General features: G+C 49.2%; 9 protein-coding genes across 9 annotated transcripts; 5 read left to right on the top strand and 4 right to left on the bottom strand.

Moving 5' to 3' along the window:
* Positions 1-967: 967 nt before the first annotated feature.
* M430DRAFT_34900 (hypothetical protein) lies at positions 968-2,722 on the bottom strand. The gene is made up of 4 exons (XM_024866631.1): positions 2,366-2,722; positions 2,245-2,312; positions 1,756-2,168; positions 968-1,700 (listed from the first exon to the last, which is right to left on the bottom strand). The coding sequence occupies exons 1-4, from the start codon at positions 2,544-2,546 to the stop codon at positions 1,052-1,054; spliced, it is 1,311 nt and encodes a 436-aa protein (XP_024721981.1). The 5' UTR covers positions 2,547-2,722; the 3' UTR covers positions 968-1,051.
* Positions 2,723-3,437: 715 nt separating this feature from the next.
* On the bottom strand, positions 3,438-5,249 carry M430DRAFT_66374 (hypothetical protein; the record flags this gene model as incomplete). Its single annotated transcript, XM_024869222.1, has 2 exons — positions 3,438-5,122; positions 5,192-5,249. The coding sequence occupies 2 exons, from the start codon at positions 5,247-5,249 to the stop codon at positions 3,588-3,590; spliced, it is 1,593 nt and encodes a 530-aa protein (XP_024721980.1). The 3' UTR covers positions 3,438-3,587.
* A 1,260-nt stretch (positions 5,250-6,509) lies between these two features.
* On the top strand, positions 6,510-8,353 carry M430DRAFT_34899 (hypothetical protein). Its single transcript, XM_024866630.1, has 2 exons — positions 6,510-6,695; positions 6,782-8,353. Exons 1-2 carry the CDS (start codon positions 6,529-6,531, stop codon positions 8,235-8,237), a joined length of 1,623 nt encoding a protein of 540 aa, XP_024721979.1. The 5' UTR covers positions 6,510-6,528; the 3' UTR covers positions 8,238-8,353.
* An 832-nt stretch (positions 8,354-9,185) lies between these two features.
* Positions 9,186-10,292, bottom strand: M430DRAFT_120729 (hypothetical protein). The gene is made up of 2 exons (XM_024861784.1): positions 10,063-10,292; positions 9,186-10,006 (listed from the first exon to the last, which is right to left on the bottom strand). The coding sequence occupies exons 1-2, from the start codon at positions 10,187-10,189 to the stop codon at positions 9,213-9,215; spliced, it is 921 nt and encodes a 306-aa protein (XP_024721978.1). The 5' UTR covers positions 10,190-10,292; the 3' UTR covers positions 9,186-9,212.
* Positions 10,293-10,797: 505 nt separating this feature from the next.
* M430DRAFT_27726 (hypothetical protein) lies at positions 10,798-12,256 on the top strand (the record flags this gene model as incomplete). The annotated part of the gene is made up of 2 exons (XM_024865705.1): positions 10,798-10,828; positions 10,908-12,256. 2 exons carry the CDS (start codon positions 10,798-10,800, stop codon positions 12,254-12,256), a joined length of 1,380 nt encoding a protein of 459 aa, XP_024721977.1.
* Positions 12,257-15,197: 2,941 nt separating this feature from the next.
* M430DRAFT_237357 (hypothetical protein) lies at positions 15,198-17,868 on the top strand. Its single transcript, XM_024864957.1, has 2 exons — positions 15,198-15,727; positions 15,781-17,868. Exons 1-2 carry the CDS (start codon positions 15,671-15,673, stop codon positions 17,686-17,688), a joined length of 1,965 nt encoding a protein of 654 aa, XP_024721976.1. The 5' UTR covers positions 15,198-15,670; the 3' UTR covers positions 17,689-17,868.
* Positions 17,869-18,422: 554 nt separating this feature from the next.
* Positions 18,423-20,045, bottom strand: M430DRAFT_100550 (hypothetical protein; the record flags this gene model as incomplete). The annotated part of the gene is made up of 1 exon (XM_024860640.1): positions 18,423-20,045. One exon carries the CDS (start codon positions 20,043-20,045, stop codon positions 18,423-18,425), a length of 1,623 nt encoding a protein of 540 aa, XP_024721975.1.
* A 497-nt stretch (positions 20,046-20,542) lies between these two features.
* On the top strand, positions 20,543-22,562 carry M430DRAFT_58491 (hypothetical protein). Its single transcript, XM_024868728.1, has 2 exons — positions 20,543-20,652; positions 20,726-22,562. Exon 2 carries the CDS (start codon positions 20,939-20,941, stop codon positions 22,553-22,555), a length of 1,617 nt encoding a protein of 538 aa, XP_024721974.1. The 5' UTR covers positions 20,543-20,652; positions 20,726-20,938; the 3' UTR covers positions 22,556-22,562.
* A 630-nt stretch (positions 22,563-23,192) lies between these two features.
* Positions 23,193-26,001, top strand: M430DRAFT_139441 (hypothetical protein). The gene is made up of 4 exons (XM_024862611.1): positions 23,193-23,459; positions 23,527-23,968; positions 24,015-25,459; positions 25,559-26,001. The coding sequence occupies exons 1-4, from the start codon at positions 23,238-23,240 to the stop codon at positions 25,595-25,597; spliced, it is 2,148 nt and encodes a 715-aa protein (XP_024721973.1). The 5' UTR covers positions 23,193-23,237; the 3' UTR covers positions 25,598-26,001.
* Positions 26,002-26,028: the final 27 nt, after the last annotated feature.

The raw sequence follows: 26,028 nt of genomic DNA, 5'->3' as shown, positions 1-26,028 counted from the left end.
ATGTCTTATCTATATTAGTACTGTTCTCGCAATGTAGTAACATCGACCACTTCTCTTCGGGTGAGACAGGAGACGATGTTCTGATGCGTAGACTGGCAGACCCCCCTATTGATCTTGATTCGAATTTAAGATGCGGGCATATCCAGAAGAATATTAAGCCTTGCACAGCACCTGTACACGTGCCACGGAAAGTTATGCTTTTGCAGGTGAATAGGGAGCCATTTTTTATATGACATTCTGCTTGTTGAGTTTTGACCCAGGTACCCCAGGAGTGTGAGCGGAATTTTTCTGATAGAATATTCAAGAGCCGGCGGCTTCGAGCATCATAACCAAAGTGGTGGTAGTGCTTCATCGCCATCTTGAAAACAACAGTGCTGAAATTGTCGTGAATAAAAGATGTAACGCTTGCCTTCATATTATCAGAGACACAATCCAGTTCTACTCCTGTCCAGACCCGTTGATTCGCCCCGTCATATTTCTTGGCATCTTGCATCCTGTGAAGCTTTCTGCAAGAATTGCAAGCGATCTGGTCCTGAAGATCACGTTCTAGAAGTTTTAAGAACACCAGTGTTTCGTGAGACGATGTCGCTAGGTTGTCAAGGTACTGGGTTCCAATCAAGAGGTAAATGTGTCGACAAGAAAGGGAAAACGATGCGGCTGATACGACAGGAAGATCGTTGGCAACCTGTTGCAGCAGCTCTGCTGGGAGCTTCACCAAAAGGGAGTTTTCTGTTGCATTTGACCCATGGACAGCTGGATATCGAAAAAGGCGTTTTGTTCTTTGTTGAAAGAGGACCGATAGCCGCTTGATGTGATCCATCCTGAAGCCAGAGTAAGGTGTTACAGATCTTACGAGACTTGAAACTGCTGCAAAAAAAATATTCGAAACGGTTGAGATGTGGGACAAGCTAGGCTAGCTAGCGTGATCACATGCCAGTTTTTTTTTCCTTTAAAAGACGTTTTGAATGTATAGTAGTAGTAATTAATGGGCTCTAAACTCGTTGATCAAAGTTAATGTTCTCTTGATAAGATGCATTTACGGGGTGAGTAGCTACCCCTTGGTGGTCACAACCTGTAAACTCAACACCGGATCCATTCTCTTCTCCAAAGGCCAATCGCCCCAGAAATCCTGCACATGCTTCATGAGACGATGGTACTGCAAGCCAGCACCCGGTTGAATATGACCAATAATCCCAGGCTTATCCGACTCGACACGTTTTGGGACAATAAGTGAACGACCAACAATACATTCTAGCCCCTTTAGTGAGAAACTCATGGCCTCTCTACTACCGCACGGCACACCTAACACGTCCAAAAACTGTATCTTGGTATCAGGGAACTCTTGCCGGAGATAGTCGATAATGTTCGGATTATAAGAGCCGCCACCTCCGAGGTAGATCTCGTCGACCCCATCTACCGGTCCCCATCTCTTATAGCCATCCGCAAGAGATTTAGCCGTGATGCGCGTAATAGTGGCTACGCAGTCCTCCGGACTCGCGCCTTTAGCTAGCATGCGTTCACAGAGCTCTTCGCCGAGGTTATCGCCAAATGTCTCCCTGCCTGTGGTTTTAGGGATGTCGTGGGTGAAATAAGGACCAGCCAGAACTTCGTCGACGATTTCTTGGTCCACCTTTCCGGCGGCTCCCATGGCGCCATCTTTATCATACTGACGCTCGCCTTTCGTGAAATAGCGGATGGCGCTAGGTATAGAGTCAGGAAGTTGAAAACGTGAAATCATCAGAGACATCTACCTACCTGTCGATAAAGACATTTCCTGGTCCAGTATCAAAATCATAACCTTGGCGCACATCACCCTTTGGCAAGATTGTGATATTTGCAATTCCGCCAATGTTTTGTACCGCTCTATTGAGTGTGGGATGTGTTGCCGTAAGTGCGTCCCAAGGTACGAAGAGGGGACAGCCCTGCCTTCCTAACGCCATATCACTTACACGAAAATTAGACAAGGATGTGATGCCGGTTTTGGCCGCGATGATAGATATCTCAGCCATGTCAAGATGTGCGCGGATCTGGTCGCCTTCGAACATTTCCGGTAGAGGTAAGTGCCATATTGTCTGCCCTTGTCCAGCTATGAGATCTACCTCGGATTGTAGATCGAATCCTTCTTCTTTGGCGAACTGCTGGATCGCATTCGCTGCGAATTCTCCTAACTACAAGAGAAAAGTAAACCGTTGTTAGAACTTCTGTTCTTCGGAGGGGCATGCGTAAGATCATAGGTAAGTATACCTGAATATTAACAATAGCTATCTCCTCGGGCGAAGTTTTGTTGGTTCTGATCAGGTTCATGACGCGCTCTGCTCGATAACGCTCAGTTTATGAAGAATGGAAGAGGATCAGATATGTACACTTTTTAGAGCACCATCAAACTTGACTTCTCCAGCGTGGAGAAGCTTCATTTTCAGTGGTGCGGAGGGATGGTCTTGCGTGTAATGGACATGGGCGATATCCAGTCCATCCATGGACGTTCCGGCATTTGTGCCGATGACTTTCAGGCTCAAAGGCTTCCCGTTCCAGGAGTGAGCGGCCATTTCTGATCTTGAAAATTACTACTTGGTTAAGGGGCGCAAATGGTGGCAGATATGTGATGTTGATGTGAGGAGGAGATGAGCGGCAGAATTGTAGCACGTAGACTGTAGACAGTACTGGGTTAAGTATTCTGCTCGTTGATAAAATGCTATTTCAAAAAATGGCTTGTCCTTTCCGTTGAAACCAAAGCTGGAGATTCCGAGAGTCTGATGACCATAGCCATAGAGAATGGACCACCCACTTCCCCTTTATTCCCCCACGTCCACTCCGTCCTTCCCCTCCGAATGACTAACGGTATACCGCATACCCTACACCACACAGCTGCAGCTTTATTCCCGGCACTATTATACAAAAAGAGCAATTTATCCCCTGCAGTTAGCACTCTTGCTACCTAGTCGCTTTGACCTTGTTGCTATATACTCCGTATAGGGCAATTTCCAGCGGTTGGTTCGGTACTTTCCCCTACCCCGCATCACTTTTCCCATGTTGTAATAAGCCACAATGCGTATCTCCGGCACTACTGTGTCTCGCAGCTGTCTCATACTTTGGGTTAGAGGGGATCCCGAAGTTCAGGTTAGTGGGTAAACTTAGTTTCCGAGGGGCGCGCGGGGAAGCCGAGCGTGGGATGTGGGGTGTGGGGTACGGAGTGCGGGGTGCGGGGTGTGGATATTACGTGGGGGAGCAGAACGAGATCATGGATTCGTTATGGACTTGCTTTCTATTGTGAAAGAGACACGTACTGCGCTAGGTCTATGACTTCGGTCTTATTATCGCTTATATGTATACATCTCTTGCTTCACGCCTAAAGTAATTTCGACTATTTGAACGTAGATTTGAGGTGGTTTTGAGAATTGAGATTGTGAAGAGGGAGCTGCAAGCTCAGATAACATTTTCTTACGTTACAAGCAGATAAAAAGAAAGGAGTATTTATCACCAACAGCTAGTATGACAAAACGAAAGTGAATCCCCTCCCAAGGCCTCAACTATGTAGGCAACCGGCCTACTTCACCGAGGCATAAACTCTGTCATAAACATATCTGCACCTAAGACGATATTGCTGGTACATTCGGTGTCCTGTAGTTTACTTTGACGTAAAAGTCTCTGGGGTTAGAGTTGAAGCGTTCAAAAATCTCGACATCTTCGTGTGGGTCCTTCAACTCGAAGCTGTAGCGGTGAACGATTGACGCGAGAGCGACCTGAAGTTCAAGATAAGCCAGGTTTCGACCGATGCAAGCACGGCTACCAGCTGAAAAGGGAATAACGTATTTTTTGAGGTTGTAGGCTTCCTTCTCGTCAGGGTTGTCAATCCATCGCTCGGGTATGAAAGCCTCGGCATTCTTGAAGTACTTTTCGTTACGGTGAATGCTGTATGTCGGGACCGATACGACGGTTCCGGGCTTCATGTAGTATCCTTGGACCATGGCTCCATTTTTGGATACAGTACGTGGAAGTCCTTGTGCATTTGGCGGACGGAGACGCAAGCTCTCGTCAATGCAGGCGCGGAGATATGGCAGATCTTTGACATCGTCATGTTTGGCCACAAGTGTGTTGGGGCTGATAGCGGTGTCAACCTCTGCTTGGAGTTTGGCCAATTTGTCAGGATGTTTGGCAAGATAGAGAATAGTATTACACAACCCAGTGCCGGAAGTGTCAGAACCAGCAATCATAAGCACGGCAGCCTCTGCAAAGAGCTCCTCAAATTCAAGGTCCATGGCCTTACCCTTCTTGTCAATGACAAGACGTTGGAAGAGATCAAATCGTCGGTTCTTCTCGTACTCTGCAACGTCCTCTGCTGGAACGCGGCGCTTGACAAGGTAGATGGCAACATCGAAGAAGGCATCGGCAAAGAAGCGGCCGGTGGTCCATTGTGTCATCCATTTCGTCCACTTAAGGAACGAACTTGCTTGTCCCCAGAAGACATTGTAGGCACCGCCGTCGTAAACACCACGCATGCCACTCACGTCGTAAATCTTGCCCTTACGAGTCTGAGCCTTCATGATGTCGTCTCCTCTCTGAAGGCATCCGAGCTTCTCGCCAAAACCCAGATCACCAATGATATCAAAGGCATACATACTGATCCAGTGGCGCATGTTTAACCACTCTGGTTGCTTCATATCGGCATAGCGATCGAATACCCTGAACAAACTTTTGGTAGTATCCACAACGACATCTTCGAGGTTCTTCACTGTCATTGGGGCAAACATATGAGCCACATATTTGCGCTTCTGTCCGTGCTCGGCTCGATCCGTGGTGTCAAACATGCTTCGTTGATATGAAGCCAGGGTGTCGTAGAAAGGCGCCTTCGTGAGATCCTTGCCGTGTCCATAGATTTCTTCGATAGCTTCACCGACATTGAAGCTGACATGGTCCGGTTGAATACGCACAATGGGACCAACTCTTTCGTGCGCCTTGTGGATTCCCCAGAAACGCTTCAACTTCCAGCAGTGCACCATAGTCCATGCAGCTGAGAATCCGGCGGTAGGATGGGCGGCAGGGAACCTCCGCAGATGGAGCGGGTCCCTATAGTACTCGACCACGTACCAAACGAGAATGACATTGAAGAAGATGCCAATTCCCGCTCCGAGAAGGGTCAGTCCTAAGTCTGGTATTAACGGATGTTATCATATAAGTAAGTTCGATTCCTCACCTGATAGACTAAACACCTCTGCTCCTCTTACGGTTTCTAAGACCTTGCTTAAAGACATTATTGTATCAACAGTACTATGTCAGAAGGATTGCGGCTATTCATTTGCAGAGTTCTAACTCAGAGTTCTTCTTGTTTATTATATTTTTGGGGGATATGAGCTATCAACGCTACGGAGAAAGACGTCAAGGAGATGCCACACTGTCACACTGCCATTGTGGTCAAGTGATTACTAGTATTACCCCACGTTTCTAATGATTCTAAAGGAGCTTGTTATGCCAGGGACCATAACCCCCCCACGCCCAGGCCTGCATCTCTCTGGCAATGCGGAGACGGTGCCATTGACCGTTCTGCAAGGGGATCAACCCCTCTCTACACATCATGTCTGAGAACTTGGGAGAATGGGCTCAGTATCCTCGTTGGATTGTGCAGTGTCTCGTCTCCCACACGGTACAGGAGTTGTGGGGAATAAGCTGTACCCCAGAGAAAGCTTATTTCTGGGACGCGTGGACACCCCACGATCTACTTAACTTCCTGATTGGTGTCCTACATGAAAACTTCAGGATGCCACAGGTATTTGGTGTGCATCGGTTAGTGAGAGAGAGACTACGAGTCTACAAGTGCCGAATGTTTGGATCAGCGGAATGAATATTGGCTCGAATATCAGGGAGAAAAACAAGATGGAGCAAGTATTGGTGCTCCATATATCCACGCCAGATATCCTACAACACACAAAAGGCCACTAGATACCGGCAGAGTAACGTTTTGCCCCATTCCAACTAGCTGGGACTGGACTTAAGCTTGAGGAAAGGAAGGTAAATAGAATATCCAGGGAGTGGTTTCAGTGGCACTAGCGGCATCAATGGAAAGAGTCCTCATTTTTGCATCTCCTCACATCACTTGACGCAATAACTCTAGGGATGTGCTAGCACAACGGAGTAAACGCTCATCTTAGGTAAGTCTCTCCATGTCCCTACGTTCTTGTGTGTGCTAGTGTTCATCCTCCCTCCGTCTCCACGCTAGTAAGTACATGGTTCCCCGCTCTGGGGAGAGGCTCCACAATCAGTCCTTTGCCCCAGGTTTCCCCAAACAAAGCGTTTACAGACCCCCACGCCGAGACTGAGCGGCTCAATATCACATGTCTTGTATCATTGATTGTGGAACATGCTACCCCCGACAGGTGGCATCCAACCATCACTGTTCAATAACCATAATACCGGATATATATGTGCCGGTGCCCACATCTCCTCGTTTTTCATATCGCCCCAGCATTCAACTTTCAACTTCTACTAAATTGAAAATTCCACGCAACCAAAATGGCGGGGAAGATATGGCGAAAAATGAATGGCAGATTAGTGCGTTTTATCGCCAATGCCTTCTCCTTCATTGCCTTGATCTATGAAGGATGTAACCAAGGTGTAATGGGCACAGTTACTGCCAACCCCGACTTTATCAATATCCATAATCTGGGTGCAGATGGGCGGATCACAAAACCTATCAAGCAAGGGTAAGTAAAGAGACCTTCTTTGGAAAACCTGGGAGTCTTGGAAGGATATACGTGGCACGAGACAAGTGCTGATCGAACATATGCAGGGGTATAATTGCAATCTACTACTTCGCCGCCATGTTTGGATGTTTCTTCGGCGGATGGGTTGGGGATAAGATTGGCCGTAGACGAGGAGTTCTCATCGGCAGCCTTTGGTGTTTGCTCGGTGGTGCCCTTCAAGCTGGAAGCCACAACGACAAAATGTTCATCTGTGCCCGTGTAATATCTGGCATCGGAATTGGTTTTATTAACTCAACTATACCGTCCTGGGTTTCCGAGCTGGCAGAGTCTCACAGTCGTGGTTTCACCTTCTCCATCGTCTTTTCGGCCAACTACCTGGGACTTGCGCTGATCAACTGGATCTTGTACGGTGTTCGAAACGACCCTGGGGGGTTTGCATGGAGATTCCCCCTGGCATGTGTCTGTTTCCCATCCATCTTCATTATGTTCACTGTCTGGTTCGTACCTGAGTCCCCTAGATGGCTCGTAGGGAATGGGCAGGAAGACGAGGCACGAGAGATTCTTAGCAAGATTCGTGGAGATCTTCCCCTTGACCATCCTGACCTTGAAGGCGAGATGGCTCAGCTCATTGCTACTGTTGAAGCTGCCAATCACAAACGGAACCGTCTGTACAATATCATGCTAGGAGGTCGTCATTCTGGTGCCTTACACCTTGGTCGTCGCGCAGTCCTTGCCTGCGCAGCCCTCATGATGATGATGTACACTGGTATCATGGCAGTTTCAACATACTCAGCTGCTCTATTTGCTGCTTCGGGTGCATCCCCATCAAAGATCGGCTGGATGTCTGGGCTTGTCCAAACAATGGGGTTTGTCGGAACACTTGCAGCCGCCCCAGTTGTCGACCGTTTCGGACGCCGTGTTACTCTCTACATGGGCCTTGCCATGCAGCTCATTGTTCTCTTCCTCGCTGCTGCTTTCTCAAAGATCAGTGGTGAGAGAACAGGCTCTTCCTCCGAGTCATATGGAGCCGCAGCTTCTGCGATGGTATTCTTGTATGTGTTCTTCTTCTGTCAGACCACTCTCGTGGTTTGCTGGATCTACCCTACGGAAATCTGGCCGCAGGAGATACGTGCCAAGGGAAATGCTTTTGGGATCCTTGGCTGGGCTATGGGTGCCGGCTCCACAACTCTGGCTATCCCAACCATGTTCGAAACGTTGGGTTGGCAGACCTTTTTGGTCTTCGCCTGCTTAAACGCTGCCTGTCTGCCATTGACGTACTTCTTCTTACCAGAGACAGCCAATCGCTCCCTTGAGGAGATCAACTTGTTGTTCACTCTCAAAAACCCACTCGTCTCGAAGAATGAGGCTGCATATAGAAAGAGGATTGAAGAGGCTGGTGGCAATGTCGCTGTTGCTGAGCGTCGCCTGCTTGACAGTGTCAACGACCAATATAGTGAGAAAGGAAGCAGCCAGGGCAGTCCTGAGTCAGGGGAGCCGGCCACTGAGATTTTTGATGTGGATGATAACAGTGAGAAGGCTTAGGCAGTCACTCAGGAATAGTGAGTACATAAAACAGTCAGCTTGAGGCTGTGGTCGGAGTCGTCTTTACATGTATGACAGGTTGTGCTTAGGAAATTTAAGTTGTTTTTTACACCTCGCTGTTGCCGGCTTGCCACCACCAGGGGTGCCTTTTTCTGCGGGACATGGCTATTCCAATAATACTTCTGCCAACACGGTGACTGTTTACGTACTTGGTCAGCCATTTTACAGTTTCATGAGACTAGCCACATGCGAGCTTGAGAATACCTTCCTCAACCCACGTAGGACGGATGAGTGTTCCAAAACCTTCCTGTACTATCCTAAACATGAACACAACTCCCAGCAGGCATTCTACAAGGAACTTTGTGGGTGAGATTTCAATGCTCGCACATGGCAGTATGTCAATAATGTGTATAGCGCGGCACATGACTTGCTTTGTAGAGATCAGGAGCGCCAGGGACGCAATTGATTGCTTCGAGCTCTCGAGCAAGAGTTCTCGAGTAGTAAGCACAGAGGTACTATACTACTATCAGCCCATATTTGTAGCAAGAAAGGTGTACTATGTAGCAAATGCGCTCGCACAGAGCTTTCTGGGCTCAAGAGAAGGGTTCATTCTAAGTGTTCACAGAGATGCCGGAATAGACACGCATAAACTGAAACTCAAGTAAGTACTCTAAGCTATGAGATCTGTTCTAGTTGGACTTTTATGAAAGGACCCGCATCTTTTGCAGCTCATAGTGTCTTTATAAATCTTATGGCTTACCTATCCGGAGTATACTACTTGTCATCTAACTTGAGATTAGATATGTTAAGTATCCAACGTAACACAGGTTATACGCGGACCTGTACCTCTCATACCTTAGATAGCTCTCAGAAGATTTTTGATATTTGAAATACAGGAATCCAAGTAACATTTTGGGCGGCTCACAGTGACTAGGCAAGCAATCAGATCTAGTGTTATAAATTAGACTATCATGTTTAGAATATTTCGTCGAAGAAGGAAATATAAGCTTCTGCTAGTTCCTTTGGTTTCTCAAGCGCAATGTTGTGGCCAGAGTGGATGACAGCGCCTCGTACATTCATTGCTATCCTCTCCATCTGTCGTCGAGGCACTTCCCCAAAGAAAAAGTCGCCTCCTACAGCCAGTACAGGACACTCCAGCTTCTTTTCCATCAACTGCCTGTTTGTTTTGGCTCCCTGTTCCGTTGTTCTGTAAACTTCACACACTGTTCGCAGCCCGCCTGGCAGCGCAGTCCATCCAGCATACTCATCGATGTCTTCTTGAGTAAGCGCAGACGGATCACGCATTTCACTTCGCATCCACTGCGTCCAGAACTGTCGCTCCTTGCCTGCCAAGAGCATCTCGGGGTAATCAGGAACACTAAAGAAGATGAGGTGCCAGAATGTTCGGGTGTCCCACGGCTTTAGCTTTTCGTCATTGGTCCCTCCAGTTAAGTGAATGCCGTCTTCGAATCCGAGACCGGGTAGAATCATCTCTTGGTAGACCAAGCCAACAACGCGGTCTCTGTGGGTTGCAGCAAGCGTATACGCGTAGGCAGCGCCCCAGTCTTCACCGACAACGATGAACTTCTCGAACCCGACTTCATCTGCCAGCTTGATCAGGTCTGAGGCCATTGTTGCGCAATCGTAGCCAGAGGCTGGCCTCTCCGAATCGCCGAAGCCTCTAAGATCAACTGCTAGAACCCGATACTTGGGCGTGAGGTACGGGATAACTTTTCGAAAGGCGAACATTGTTTTGGGGATCCCGTGCACTTCATTCCCTGTTAGTTTCTATCCTTCTCGAGGCGATTGTTTCTAGGAGCCGTACCGAGTATGACAGCTGGACCGTTGACAGGACCCCCAATACAGTAATGGATATTGACGCCATTCACGTTTGCCTTCTCGTGCATAAGGCGATTTCCCTCATGATCTCTGATGTTGTAGCTATGGGACATGGCTTTTTTCCAGCACGATAATAATGACGATTATTTGGTTTGGGTTTGCTATGTGCACAAGACAGCAAACTTAAAGCCCAACGATACGACCAGTCCAGGAATCAGGGAAATCGGCGAAATCGCTCAAGCCGCTGAAATCAGGATTCCACATGGTCTGCGGGGCAATACTTGCGGGGAAATGCAGTGAACAGGGGGCATTCCCACGCCACACCAGAACCCCCACGTCTCGTCTCGAATTACTATTCAGCACATCGTCCCAAAACGGATTCTCGTCTCGAATATCCCGCTTTGGTCTTTCGAGTGAGCGGGGTTTGGGGGCGTTGCCGGGAATAAGGAGGTGCAGACAGCGGGCATCTGAGTGGGATCGAGTGGGGGATCGGCAGGGAGGTCGGGAATGGATTCAAACGAGTGGGCAATAGGCGTTTAGGCGGGCTCATCGTGCTCCAACATGAAGACTTCTTGTGAAGCTGAATAAGAAAGTTTCCCCAGCAACATTGGAGAAGGAAAACAATAAGGAATCTCAGAGCCACACCGAGGAAGCCGTCATTCGTGCTTGAAGAGTCTTCTTCGCAAAGACACGGGGTCTTGCACGCAGCACGCCCCCAGCTATGGCTTTCAATAAGTTTGACCCCAAAATCCGTAAGCGGCCTACTGATTCCCACCCTTCACAAGGCATTCGCTCTCATATGGCAGAGCTGATTCTGATTCCCGTCTATAGCAACGTCTAATAACGGAGACAAAAACTCTTTTGCATATTTCACAGTCCGCGAACGATGGCCCCAAATAATCCTCTCTGCTAAGGAGGACGTCGAAGCTACTATCAAATCCGACAGCCTGGATGCAGCAGAAAAGAAAGCCGGTCGAGACATTGCTTCAAAGCTTTCCACTATTGCTCGAGCGATCCAGTTCGACGATTCGCTCTCGCCACTTCTTGATGACCACCCAGACGTGTCAGGATACAACGAAGAGCTTAAATTCCTACAAGAACCGACGTGGCTCACAGCTCCGTGGTTATTCTCCGAATGCTACCTATACCGACTCATCCACACGTTCTTTACCACCAGCGGCTCTCAGTTCTGGCAAGGATATGATGTCTTTCGGGTATCTAAGAACAATTCTTTTGCAAATTCTGAGAAAGCTACTCTTGAGCTTCTAGCTTGGTACTTATCGATTCTACCAACACTCGGGGACAAGGCAAAGAGTGAAGATGAAGCTACTCATAAGGCTCTTCTTGAGGAAGTTATCGACATCAGTTTATGGGGAAACGCCACGGACTTGTCGCTCCTAACATCCTTCTCAATTGAAGACCTCCAAAGCCGGCAAGGCAAAGATGCCAGAGGAGCTGCTAAGAAGAATATCGTTGTGGATGATACCGAAAAAGTCTGGAGACTTCTGTGGGGCTTAAGAAGCAGAGCAACCGCCAACAAAATTGACATCGTCCTTGACAATGCGGGATTCGAACTGCTTACAGATCTGGTCTTTGCGGCATACCTTCTGCAAGCTGGATTCGCGAAGAAGATAACACTTCACGGAAAGCGAATGGGTTGGTTCGTTTCTGACGTGGGAATTCAAGACGTGGAAGATTTGCTCGTAGCTTTGGAGAAAGGGAGTGCCTTCGGATCAGGCATCGCGCAACAAGATCAAGAAAACCTGCAAAGGGTCGGGAAGCTGTGGCGAAATCTCTTCAATGCCGGACAGCTAGAACTTCAGGTTGATCCCTTCTGGACGACGCAGCATCCCTTTGGCAGAATGCCTGAAGTAGCACCGCAATTATACGCACACCTTTCAGCTTCAGACTTGGTCGTTTTCAAGGGCGATCTCAACTATAGGAAACTCACTAGTGATGGGATGTGGCCAAGGACGGCTTCATTTCGCGAGGCACTCGGGAGACTGGGAGAGGTAAATGGCAAGGAGGGGATTAGAGTGCTAGCCCTCAGAACCTGCAAAGCAGATGTCTGTGTTGGTTTGGAGGCAAGCCTGGCGGAGAGACTTGACAAGGAGCAAAAGGGGATTTGGACAAGAAATGGAAAATATGCGGTTATCAGCTACTGGAACGGGAAAGAATAGAGAATGACTTAGACTATAGAGTTGAACCACTCAGGAATTATAGCGATTAGATCATACCTGTATCCAAATTTGCGGCCATAACCATTACTTACGGATCCTTGAACTTCGACCATCATCTGAGGTCTACTCTCCGATTCTCACTGCTCTTTCTTTTATTTGTGGGATGAAAATTGTCAATAGACTGTTCCCTGGTCTTCTTCCTAGCATCCTCGTGCTCAGGTCATCATTCTTGTGGTCCCTGTATCCCTTGTACGCTGTTGTAATATTTACCACCCACGGAATGCCAGTGTCCTTGCGGATTCTTGCGTAGTATAACGTCTCTGCTCCCTACTTATTGTTTATACAATATGCACTGTACCGTTCTCTAACAGTGCAAAATCCAATTAGTTAGCTGTTCTCGTCAAGGGAAAGCCGACAGTTACACATGTCTCTCCTAACAAATTGAAAGGTGACCGACCCCCTTTGGTTAAATTGTAACCTAAGCTTAGTTCCAAAGCTCCAGCAGTCAAGTATAGATCAACGTATCTTCAGTAGCAGAGAATACAAGTGGTAATTTTATCCTTGCAGGTCTTGACATGCCGGGACTATTTGAGCATGGATCTTGGCTACACATACTGTATACAAAGAGTGTCAGAAGACCTAAAATTGGTTCAGAAATTCTACCTGGTTCCTCATTATTACTATATCAAATAACAGGTTTAGAGCTCCCTTGATACTTAAATCCTAAAGGGGGGAGAAGAGTTAGAGACTCTTCTTCAGGGATAGTAACTTGTTCTAATAGGCACAATCCCCTTCGAAAGACGGGAAAGCCAACGTGTAAAAATAACCTATCTCCAGGCTCCTGGAAAGTAATGACCTCTGTATGCATTGTCTTTATCTCATTGGGAGATGATTGCTTATTGCATGGCACGGGCGCGGCGCGTGGCGGCGTGGTACCCCTCAGCCCAGGTTCCCCTGCGTCCTCCCTCCAGTAGTTTTGGAGAATTCCCTGGGCCTTGATACATGCACCAGGATTATAAGGCTAGACCTATGGCTTCGGTACAGCAAGGACCAGCGTGGTTGAGCTAGCATGCCGGTACTTGGCAGATGTAACGTCCGCCCGGGGCTTACTGCACATTGCTCTGTACCTCCTAAATAGGATAAATACTAACTCGCATAAGGCTTTTCTGGGGAGACGGTATCTAACGTAGGGAGAGGTTAGTTTGAGGTGAAACGCAGGGTGGTAACGGCTGTCAAAACCTAGGTACTTTCAGGATACGTGGCTGAGCATACTTAGCTTAGCTATAATATCACTAGAATCACAAGAAAATAAAGATCAGCGTAACATGAATAGGGTGATAAATTGATAATTGCCAGAACCACGCATTGTGAGGTTGAACCTGCATCCAATGATGTTCTGAGCCTTGCGCAGGTTTTGCATTTTTCTGTTTCTACTCAATATTTACTAAAGAGACAAGCTCGTGCAGCTACTTAATGCCATATATACAGATTTAGGGCTGTGACTTCCTAGCTATTCATGGTGCTTTCGAGATAGTTGTTCTTGACTTCAATGACTGGAACTCTAACGTAAGGATTGTGTCTTCTGTCTCCTGCGTATACTAGACGTATCTAACTACAGAATCAGAAGCTTCTACAGTCAGCACCAATGTGCTGCTGTGCATCTTGTCTAAGAGCGCCCTACCTACTTATACGTCTCCTTTATCAGAACGAAAGTATGCTCATATATTTATCATCTTGGAAGGAGTCTCCAAGGAGCCAATCCTCCAAATCAGCCCTATAATTGAGATCTTGAGGCTCTGCCTATCTGGCTTTTACTTTTGACGCTAAACTATGCGTCGCCCCCATTCGGGCCATCTTCCTTCCAGTCTTTACTGTCGCTTTCGTGATTTTGAGCATGGGGTCTTACGGTCTATATATCTCCTATCAATGGTATACGAACTATATCGGTGCTTTGATCTTGTACAAATTACTAGCATTAACCACGTGTAACCCACAAAACTGCTCGAGTATTACTGGGACTGTATCGCTATGTTATGATTTGGAGTATGGTGTCAATAACAATGACATTTGGTCCTTTACTTATAAATACATTAGTCAAAAAGTAGCAGGTACTGCTACTAAGCAGTGGTGTCGAGAGTCTCAAGTGCAGTGTAAGCTTTTCGAGGGCGGCGACGACTCGACGAGGGGCTGCATCAAATCCCGGAAGCTGAGTATCGACAAGGGTAGAGAACCCTCCTACTATCCCACTGTACATGTATGTGCCTTTACCTAGATATACAGAGGCTTAAGTCATACACGGAGGTAGGCGCTTTTTGTCGACCCTTATCTATCAGTTCTCTTGAATGCGCGAGTAACCGGATGATAATGGTACAGTAGTACCTGAGTACCTCAATTCCCTCAACACGTCGTTTTTGGCTCCTACATTCCTATTCCGTAGTCAGACTACTTCATTTTTAAGGAAAATCCGCTGGATAAGTTTCGGCAATTCTCGTGATGCGTGTATGTGTTTATCCATACTGTGTGCTTGTGTCAAAGATACCGCAATGGCTTATCGTGTGTCGCCATTCTCTGGGACGCGTTTTCGAGGATCTGCAGACTGCAGCACAGCCAATCCCGAGTCTGTGGGCCCTTGATCTGCAGAACAAATAATAGGAAACCAATGACTTGGGGCTATAGGCTCTCGGGCCTCACCGCGGAGTTCGAGCCGGCTAAATAACAGGCGGCAGTTATGAAAGAATCCAAGGTTGTTGAACTTCTCGGGTCTATGTAGCCATAGGGCACAGTAACAACTATCGGATACATCGATAAGGCGGCTAACCCGTAGTGATTGGCAAAGCCCCAAGGAAGCTCTAATAGAGTTTTCGGATAGATAAGTGATTATGAAATATCCGGCTATCGCCAGATGAGACGAATTTTAGTCTCAAAACTTAATATTAGATGCAGAAATTGTCCAGTAACAAGTCGAGACTGGAAGATAGCCACTCCACCGTCACGCGGTCGAGGGACTAGCCAGGTACTAGACGCTCTAGGAGAGATACGAAGCTCTGGGCAGCTAAACTGCTTCAAGTAATCCAAATAATATACTCCATACCAGGACGACGCCCGTTGGACGAGGCAAGGGACCTAAGTACGTCTGGAGTACGTCCATCGGCTTAGTTATAATGTCATCGAGAGACTCCATCCGCGTCCAAGACAAGGAGATACGAGATACTGCCGGAATGGCAAGGCCTATAAAATTTAAAGCCCTCTATCGCGCCCGCACAGACCGGAAACTTTCCCCAGCCCACAGTCGAGGGTTATCAGACTCAAGTCCCGGATAGATTTAGGTTTGTCGGATCGCGATGGACGAGGACACCATGACCAGTCTAGCTTCCCTCCGCACCACGTATGATCTATTACTAGTCGTCAACAATAATGCGCGGCGGCGTGAAGAGGTCGCGCAATGGGTGCGCGGCTTGCAAGGAGAAGAAGGTAAGGCGGAATACCCATAGGCGGTGGATTCAGAGTGCTCACGAGAACGGTAGTTAAAATGCGATGAGACAAAACCGGTTTGCTTACGCTGCAGTAAGAGAGGCATTGTCTGTCCTCGTTATGCAAAGGTAGACAAGAGCTCATCAACACATCCATCAGACAGCCCAACGCCGTCGACTGTAGAGGAACACGCTGGCAGTGGAATAGGGATCCCAGACCTCATTATACAAGGACATCATTCCAAGTGTGATCCAACCATTTTCGATGACCTCGCAAACGACATATTCAGATTTGAGACCCAAGGCAGTTTCAATGCAAATGCTGACACGTTCACCCACTCCGTCGACTCGAGCCATTGGAACTATGTGGAAGATGCCGAGGCCGGTCGAAACAGTTATCCTGCCTCGACGCAGACACTAACACCAATATCAACTGTCCCTTCTACAGTCACTTCTGTCCAGCGAGCACCGCGTCGGGACTCTTCAATCTCCTCGTCGGATTTGTCTCATTCTCGAACGGTCGATGGCCCGGGCCCATCAGCTCGTCCGAGAGAAAACAGCCAATCTACCCAATCTTTGCCCAGACTAATGAATGATCCTTCATCAATTCTCGTGGAGTATTATTTCAAAGAAGTGGCCGGTCTGTTCTCCTGCTATGACAGTCATTTGAATCCCTTCCGGTCCACGGTATCCCGTCTATGGAACACGTCCCCCTCGGTTTACTACGTTGTGCAGAGCATGTCTGCCGCGTGCCTGGCGGACGCATTCCCTCAATGGAATGTCATTGGCACGCAAATGCGAAATAAAGCGGCCGCTTCGGTTGATAAGGATATCAGCGCCTTCAAAGTCGATACTGGCTCCTTGCTTGCGATGGTGATGCTCGGACTCACTGCCAGCTGGCACAACGCCAACGACCTGGGCCGCACAGAATTCATCCGAGCGCGGGGCATTATTGGCGCCATGCTTGCAGGCAAAGACCTGGGACAAGTGGACAATAATGAACGCAATTTGCAGTTCTTCCAGGAAGCCATGATCTACTGGGAGATGTTGTTGTCGTATGTCATCGATGATACCTGGCCAGCACTACCCGCCGGGCCTAAACCCACGTCGAACCCGGATGCCCGTCACGGCCGGGTGGAACCAAGTACCCTCCCGCACCCCTGGACCGGAGTGGCAAGGAAAGCGCAAGCCATTGTGTTTGAGGTCGGGCGTCTCATCCGACAAGAGCGGCACCGCATCAGAAGCCTCACGTTCACCACCTCGGCCGACATTGACCACGCGCGCAAGTCTCTGATAACAGCAGAGCGGCTCGCCGACCGGCTACAGAAGCTCACCTTCCCGGCCGAAGAGGGCATCGTCAGCCCAGCCGATGACCAGACGCCTGTAAAGCACTTCCTTACCATTGCCGAAGCGTATCGTTTGACTGGCTTGCTGCAACTGTACCGCGTTTTCCCGGACATCCTAGAGGCGCAAATCGCCAACTCGCCCCACGCACCCCGTCGCAGCCACAGCCATTCTGGTAGTTCTGGGAGTGTTGCGTCGGGGCTCTCCATCAGCATGCGTCTCACCAAGCTTGCCCTCGACATCCTGGATCTCCTGAGAGCCATCCCAATCGAGTCTCGGACGCGGTGCGTGCAGCCGTTTCTCCTCGTGGCCGTCACAAGTGAGCTGCACATCACTTCCCCCTCAATCAACATCACCCCCCATCATGCCCACCGCCAACAACAAGGTCTACACCTGAATGCTAGTGTCGACGGCGCCCCAAGTGCTATGGACGTGCTGCAGGCCCGGAAATTTGTGATTGGGCGCCTTTCCACGTTTGAGCATGTGCTTCCGGCAAAGCCAATCCGGCAGATGCTAGATATTGTGACAGAGACGTGGCATCGTATTGATCTGGGGTTGCAGAACGTGTATTGGATGGATGTGATGATTGAGAAGGGGTGGGAGACCATGATGGGGTAGTGGGGTTGTTCTTTTCCCCCCACCTCTCCCTTTTCCCTTCATCATTCTTCTTATGGAGATATCACTGATGACTTGATCTCTCTCGGAGTTTCTGGCGTTGGTCATGTTCGTCAGAGTGGGGGCTCTGTAGCTATCAATATCATTTTTCCCAGTTCCCCAAGTACCAAAATATACCTATTGATTGATCTATCCACAATTCCAGTCGTCCTCAAGGCAGTGTAGGATGTACAGTTAGTCGTAGCTGAAGCTTTATCTGAACAAGGCAGTTGGAAGGAATAGCGGATTGTTGAACGATGTTGCAGAATATTCACGCGACTGAATTTGGCCAATGGAATGCCTCCAGCACAACCGAATCATGTGACTCTACATCACGGGACGGAAATAGATTTACCTAAATGTACCGGTATGGATGATTCAAATTATTCATTAAACTATCTATTAATATCGGAACCCGCTAAGCATCATCCAGAGACTCTCTCTCCCGCCCCCGCTACGGCTTCGAAGTCAAGGCACCTTAAGGTACACAGGTACAACGGGGGAGTCGAGGAGCGGAATTGACTCGATTGGGTTTAGTGCACTCGCTAAATATCTTGTCTTCTCGCCTCGCAGACAGACCCCTTATTGGCACTTATTATTAGAAGAATAGTCAACCACACAGGAATCATTCAAAACGCCCTCTTCAACAATACCCTACCATCCCGTCACGTCTTCTCCAAATCATCGATGCATGCCATCTAATGGACGCTCAAACCATGCTTCTCCACCATCGTCCAGTAGGTCTTGGCCGTCATCTGGCGGGTCTTCTTGCCGATGAGAATGAACAAGAACGGCAGGCCCCAGAAGAACATGCCGATGAAGCCAACCGCGATATATGTGTTCTGTACGCCCGTCGCATTGATCCATGGCGTGACGCCGTAGCTGAACCCGAAGCCCATTGAGTTCCGGATCAGAATCATTGTCACCAGCCCATCGCCCGAGATCTCCTTGTACGAGTCGATGATGTAGTTAATCCCAATGGCGCTTCCGATGGGGAACGTGCCAACCACAAAGGCCAGCCCAAAGGCGATGCCCATCCAGTGCACGCCGTGGTTAGCCCCAACGCCGAAGAGGATGCAGCCGGCAGGGTGGATGATGAGCGGCACGATCGCCATCCATAGCCTGTATTCCGGCTCGAAAATTCCGCCCTTTCGGCGAGACATCCAGACGGCAAAGCGGTTGGCTGCAACTCCAGCGAAGATACAACCGACAGTGCAGCCGAGAAAGGGCGCAATGAACATAACCCCGATCATTTCGGTGGAGAAGTTGTACGGTGGTGCGGCAAGCACAAGAGCAGTGGTCGCGTTCACAACGTTGAACCACGAGAGCACACTTCCAATAAGGATGCCGGAGACGGCAATGACTGGGAAGCGAATCAGGGTCAGTGGCAGCCACATGGAGCGGAAGAAGTTGTTGGGCTGGCCGGGGCGGCGTGCGCCCCATAATTTGAGTTTCTGCAGGAAAGTCTTCTTGGTCACTATTTCCCCTGACGAGACCTCCGTTTTCGGTGGGGTGACGGAGCCTTTCTCGTCAGTAGCGGGGGATGAGGCGTCATGGTACTCAGACTCCTCAACAGTGACTTCTTCTTGGACCGGACGGCGGTAAAACATAGTCTCTTCCATGAAGAAGAACATGAGCAGGAAACAGCCACCGCTGATAATGGAAGCAATGAACTGGATCCAGTGCCAACCCAGGTTATTGGCGATGAAGCCCACTGGCACGGCGCCAATGTATGGGATACCAAAGAGGAACCAGCAGTACATGCCAATCCAGAACCCACGATCATGGGCAAAGAACACATCCGAGATGCAGATCTCGATGAGCGTCTCGATGGGACCGTAGAAGAAGCCGATCAACACGCGGTTGGCATACCATTCGCCGGAGGATTTGACGTAGGACGTCCACACCGAGCAGGCAAGCATACCGAGGGTCCCTAGGAGGATGATAGGTCGACGACCATAGGTCAAGCCCAGGGGTTGCCAGATAAGATTGGACCAGCCGAAGAAAAGATACTGCACACCAACGCCGGAATTGAGAGTGGACAGCGGAATTCCGGTGTCATTCTCTATGAGAAGCAGGGCGGCAGACAAGAGGGTGGTCAAGATGTCGGCTGTGAATACGGCCACGAGCAAAAGAATGGCAATGAGCATCTTGCGCTTGCGGCTCCAATTAAGTGGGTCGTCATATTCGGTCGTGGGTTGAGGCAACAGGACGATATCTTTCTGGCCGCCTTCGGCATCGTGTTTGACATTGAGAGTCCCGGCCAAGTCGACCAGATGGACTGTTCCGGGGATCACATCAGTCTGTAAGTGATGCACCATGGTGATGGTTCCGCAGGTGTACCGTGTTGGAGATGGAGATGGAGATGGATGGAGAAGCGAGAAGGGAATGGAGTCGGAGCTGGAGCTGGAGCTGGACCTTATGAGGGTCAGAGGGTGAGACTGCAACTAATAGAGCTAGAGTGAACCCGGGGCGAGAAGAGGGCGGGTATCATCCAAGATAGCTTCCAAGATAGCTGATGCTGTTACCCCCGGACTCTCTGTCCAAATTTCAGAAAGGGATCCGCTATCACCTCGCATCGAGGGACGGGTCTTGTTCGGCGCTGATAGAGTGATAAAGCAGAGCAGGACCCCATGGTGAAAGATCTCCCAGTAGCGTGGTCGATGATTGTGGAGGTTGCATGAGCCGGTATCTGTATAGCCCATCTGTATGGACCATGGAGAGGGAGCCAAAACTAAGGTAAGCTTATCGAATAGGGGGGGCGTTAGCGCAGCAGACTAAGGCACCTTACGGGGGCTAGTGGCTTGCTCGTCTAAGCGGGCAGACGACCGGCAGAACTTAAAATCTTATCCTCTATCCGAGATTCTTATCTATCCGAGATTCTATACTGTCCACCGTCGAACCGCTCGACTGGAATCACATCAATACATGTGTTTGCGGTAAGTTAATTCCTCTGCTCCACGTCCCCCAGATAAAGACTCGCGTTCGCTAACCACAAGTAGTCATGCATCGCGCCATTCGACTCTGCCTAGACGATAAGCAGCGGGCTCTAACGGATCCGCAGGTGGGATTGCCTATCGTGAGCTGGGAGCTATAAGATGACGAACGCGGTGGAAGACACTGCCCATTGTCGCGGGCAATTGCATCGAGTCAGAGTCCAGTAGCGACTATTCAACTGTTCATACCTTCAAGTTCATCGTTCCTCAAACTCATCATGGCCACCGCCTATGTCAACGGCAAGGTCTACACCGTCGACTCGACGCTCCCTTGGGCGGAAGCCTTCCTCGTCCAGCCCGATGGCACCTTTGGCACCGTGGGCTCCACGGCCGATATCACCGAGCTCGCGAAGAGCAGCGGCGCAACACTCGTCGATCTCCAGGGCCAGTTCGTGATGCCCGGCATGCACGACGCCCACTGCCATTTGCTCGTTGCGTCGCAAGAGAAGCTGTTCGAAGCCAAACTCGGGCTGGAAGCTGGCCCAGAGGACACGGTGCGCAAGCTGAAAGACTACGCTGGATCTTGCCAGCACCTTGAGACTGTCGGCAACTGGCTGATTGGCAATTTCTACCACTACGCCAATTTCAAGGACAAGAAGCCTGACCGGAAGTTCCTTGACGACGCTTTTGGCGACCAGCCGGTCGTCATCCGCGAATACACCACACACAACATCTTCGCCAACACTGCAGCGCTCAAGGCTGCCGGATACGAAGAGAACCCCGAGGACCCATGGGACGGATACTACGTCCGCCGCGAGGACGGCACTATCACCGGCGAGCTCGTCGAGGGCGCTGGCAAAAGGATGTGGGCGGCGATCCCCAAAGGTACGCCCGAGTCACACGTCGAGGCACTCGAGTACGGTGTCAAGATGGCCAACCGCTTCGGTTTCACCGCCGTTCAAGAAGCCTCTGCCAACGCTGTCTATCTCGAAGCGGCCAAGAAACTTGACGATATGGGCAAGATGACCATTTCGTTGGACGCGCACGTCGTCTTCTGGGGCGCGGCCTTCTCGCAGGAGCTCCCTGAGACCCTGATCAACAGCATCAATTCCGCATACCGATACCAAACCAAGCATTTCAACCCCAACTTTGTCAAATTCTGGCTGGATGGCGTGCCGTGGGAGCCACACTTGACGCACTGCCCATTGACCGATGATGGGAAGCCCGATTACAAGAAGATTCTTGTGCCGCCCAAGATCTTTGCAGATGCCATCGAGCGCTTTGACAAGGAGGGTCGAACTTGCAAGGTTCACGTCTGTGGTCAAGGCTCGGCCAGATTCGCCCTCGAGTGCTTCGAAGAGATGCGCAAGCGTCGCCCCAATGGTCCCAAGCATGAGCTGGCCCACAACATGGATGTTCATCCCGAGGACTTCGGTTACTACAAGAAACTCGGCATCACCGCCGAGATGAGCCCGGCCATCTGGCACGAGCCCAGCTACCAACCTGAGCACAACCCAGCCTCCGTCTATCCCTTCGCTGGGCTCCGTAAAGCCGGCGCTCTCATCACCATCGGCAGTGACTGGGTGTTCGCTCCAGAAACCCCCAACATCTTCCCCGGCCTGCAGGCGCTGCTCCAAGGGCGCAAGGGTTGGGAGATGGAGAAGGAGGACATCCTCCGGATCGTGACGATTGAAGGGGCCAAGGCCGTAGGCAGGGAGAAGACTGAGGGCAGCATCACCCAAGGGAAGCTGGCGAACTTCATCATTCTGGACCGGGACTTGGTCAAGGAGGAGGATATCTCGACTACTATTGTGCGGAAGACTTTCTTCGAGGGGAAGGAAGTGTATGATTATGAAACCGATGAACTGAAGCACTTCCAGGGCCGTCCCGGTTAAACCGTTGAACTTCTGTTTTGAGAAGAAAAATGGTTGTATTGTTCTTCTATCATAGATAGATAGCGAATAAATACTGTTACCTACGCTTAGCCATAGATGCCTAACTTGAGGTTGTAAAATTTGCTGCTCTTTGAAGGAACCAAACCCCCTAGCCTACTTACAACCTTAAAGGCTAAACGAGTAAATAGGGGGGAGTGTGGAGCTAAGCGACACCACCACCACGAGTATGTACAACCTTGTTAGCTTTCATTGACTAAGAGAACTATCTATACAAAGCTAGCATTTCTGCAAAAGTGCAGCATTTAATATGAATTTCTTTTCAGCTTGCTTGTAATTTCCTCTAACGTTTCCGGATGTGCCGTGCTACCGGAATCAAAATTCATTGTTGTGTACTTATAATCTCTTCAGACTATGGTTATCTTCCAAGAACCCGAATCAGGTAGGTAAGGATGGTATAGCACCTAGAAACCCGCCTCTACCTATCTGTCACCTCTCCTCATGTTTACGCTGCCAATTCTTCACGTTGCCATAAACCTTAAGCATCACGTGCTCACGTGCTCACGCCTGACGCGCTGTCGCTACTTTGCGGCCAAGTCGCGTTTGTCGGCTTTGGCGACGACATCCACCACACTTGCACCCTTTGTTTCACACCCCTTCTCTCTGTCTCCTCCACACCTCAGTCATGCCATCCACAAGCAATACTGACGATGATGAGTTTGGGATCAGCTCCTCAGATGAAGCTGATCTCATTGCACTCCTGGATGCGCCAACCCACGGCACGAAACGGAAAGCCTCCTTCGACGAGCCCCTACCCTCAAAGCGACGCCCTCCTTCATTCTCATGTGCGGTCACAGCCTTGACTAACATGTTTGGCTTTAAATCATTTCAATTGAAGCAGGAGCAGGTAAGATCACCCTCTCCTTTAGCTGCTCTTGCGGAAAAAGAGAAGCTAAGCGGTGAACTTCTTCTAGGTCATATCGAGAATACTATCCGGTCAGAGTGCAGCGGTCATTTTCCCCACAGGCGGTGGGAAGAGTCTCTGCTACCAAATCCCTGCACTGGTCTTCTCTGAGCTCGACATACTCGAAGGAATACGCGGGGAAAAAGATAGTGGAATCACGTTGGTCGTGTCTCCATTGATTGCACTGATGAAGGACCAAGTCGACGGGCTTCTTCGACGCGGGATCAAAGCTGCCTCGCTGGATTCCTCTCGAAACAGAGAAGAGTACCTCAAAATCTGTGACCAGCTACGAAATGGAGAACTGCAGTTACTCTACTGCGCACCAGAAAGGCTGAACAATGAGGGTTTTGTAGGACAAATGAGAAATGTTCGAGGGGGTATCCGTCTGCTTGCGGTTGATGAAGCGCATTGCATATCAGAATGGGGGCATGCTTTCCGCCCAGATTATCTCAGCAAGTGGTCTGCACACATTTCAAGACAAATACTAATTCTCGACAGAGATTGCAAGATTTGTCACTGAGATCAAAGCGGAGCGTGTGGTCTGCCTCACAGCTACCGCTACCCCACGGGTTGCGGAAGACATCTGCAAAGCTTTCAATATCGATAAAGCCGGTCTTTTTCGAACCTCCACATACCGTCCAAACCTTCAACTGCTGGCTGAATCATCAATTAAGAAGCAGGAATTATACCCACGCCTCTTTCATTTCCTCAATGAGAATCCAGGGCCAACAATTATCTATGTCACAATCCAAAAGCAGACGGAAGCTCTGGCGGACGACTTGCGGCAACAGGGATTCAACGCAAAAGCGTTTCACGCCGGTATGGATGCAGCTGTCAAAGCCAACATACAAAACGAGTTTATGCGTCGTGATGACTTGATAATAGTTGCTACGATCGCATTCGGGATGGGTATTGACAAACCAAACATCCGGAATGTTGTGCATTTCAATATTCCAAACAGTCTTGAATCATACAGCCAAGAAATTGGTAGAGCTGGTCGGGATGGGAAGATTAGTACATGTGTTTTTTATGTGTGTGGAGAGGATCTTCACCTGCGTGAAATGTTTGCACGAGCAGATCTTCCGTCTCGTAAGTCTCTTTGTGAACTCATGAAGGATATATTTGATAAGAATAATGTCAATATCCCTGTTGGCGGAGAATTCAAAACCAGTCACTACGATCAAGAAAGGGAGTATGATATACGACCAGTGGTTTTAAAGAATATCTACGCACAACTCGAAATTGCTCATGGCCTTATCCGAGCGACTACACCGATCTATACCAGATATTCCTTTAAACCTGGACCTAATTATCATGCGACTCTTGCATCAGATCCCTCTCCAGCGGCCAAGGCAATCAAGGACTATAGTCAAGCAGCGAGGATATGGACTACAATTGACATAGAGAGTGCTTCAGCGAGTCTTCGCGTCCCTCGATCTGACATCGTTCGCAAACTTAACGATTGGAATGAAAGCCAGGTCCTAGAACTCAAGAACGCAGGCGTACTGAATGTGTATAAAGTCATCAAACCACTTCCACGCACATCAGCCGAGATTGAAGCATTGGTTGACCATATCTACACTACAATGCAGAAGCGAGAGCAGGAAGCCCTCGATCGAACCGAGGAAATGCTCCGTCTTATTACGAGCAAAGCCTGTTTCTCGAGGTCCTTAGCGCAACACTTCGGTGACGATTTGCCGGATGGCAAAAGGGAATGTGGTCATTGTACTTGGTGTTTAACTCACGTTGCTGTTGTGCAAAAGGTTCCGCCTCCTGTGCAATTCAATCATTCTGCCTTCAGAGCCATCTTGAAGACTATCCCTCACAGAGACGACCCCAGATTTCTAGCTCGCGTTGCGTTCGGAATAACCAGTCCTCGAGTGACCAAGCTGAAGCTCTCCCGGAATCCGATATTTGGGTCTATGGCGGATCACAAATTCCTAGTAAGCTATATCGGCTCCGTTGTCATCTTTATATACATGTTATATCTTTTACCGTTTTTCCTCCTGCTGCTCTGAATACTAACTTATAGTTGTTTATAGGACCTTCTCAACGCCTTTACACGTGAGTGCCAGAAATAGTAGGATGATTGGAAAATTTATTCCCCAGGACAATTTTTTACCCATTATCGGAGTAGTGACTGTGTCACTGCTTCTCCTGACCCTCCGCATCTAGTATGTTCGTGGTCGCAGCCTGTGTTATTGTGAGCTCTCCGAGGCTTTCTTGTCCCTCCGTTGAGCCATGAACTGAGAAAAGTTGATTGCTTTTCTGATTCCTGGTCTTGGTTTACCAAAATCTTTGGTCATGGAGTTACGGTATAGTAAATATGGCGGTACCATGATACCCTAGGTATGTAGAAGGACGGCGTTTGGGCATGTCAAATATACATATAGTTCCTGCGACTTGGGGTGGGATTTCACGGGGGATTTTACAAGTTGAGGAGCAAAAACCCATTCTACGAATTCATGTCCAATGGGAATTTGTGGTCATTTAACAATGTCTATTGCTCCTC

Source organism: Amorphotheca resinae (genome assembly GCF_003019875.1).
Source record: "Amorphotheca resinae ATCC 22711 unplaced genomic scaffold M430scaffold_5, whole genome shotgun sequence".
Lineage (NCBI taxonomy): Eukaryota > Fungi > Ascomycota > Leotiomycetes > Helotiales > Amorphothecaceae > Amorphotheca > Amorphotheca resinae.
The sequence above is the reverse complement of the archived record's forward strand: the minus strand, read 5'-3'. Positions and strand labels throughout refer to the sequence as shown.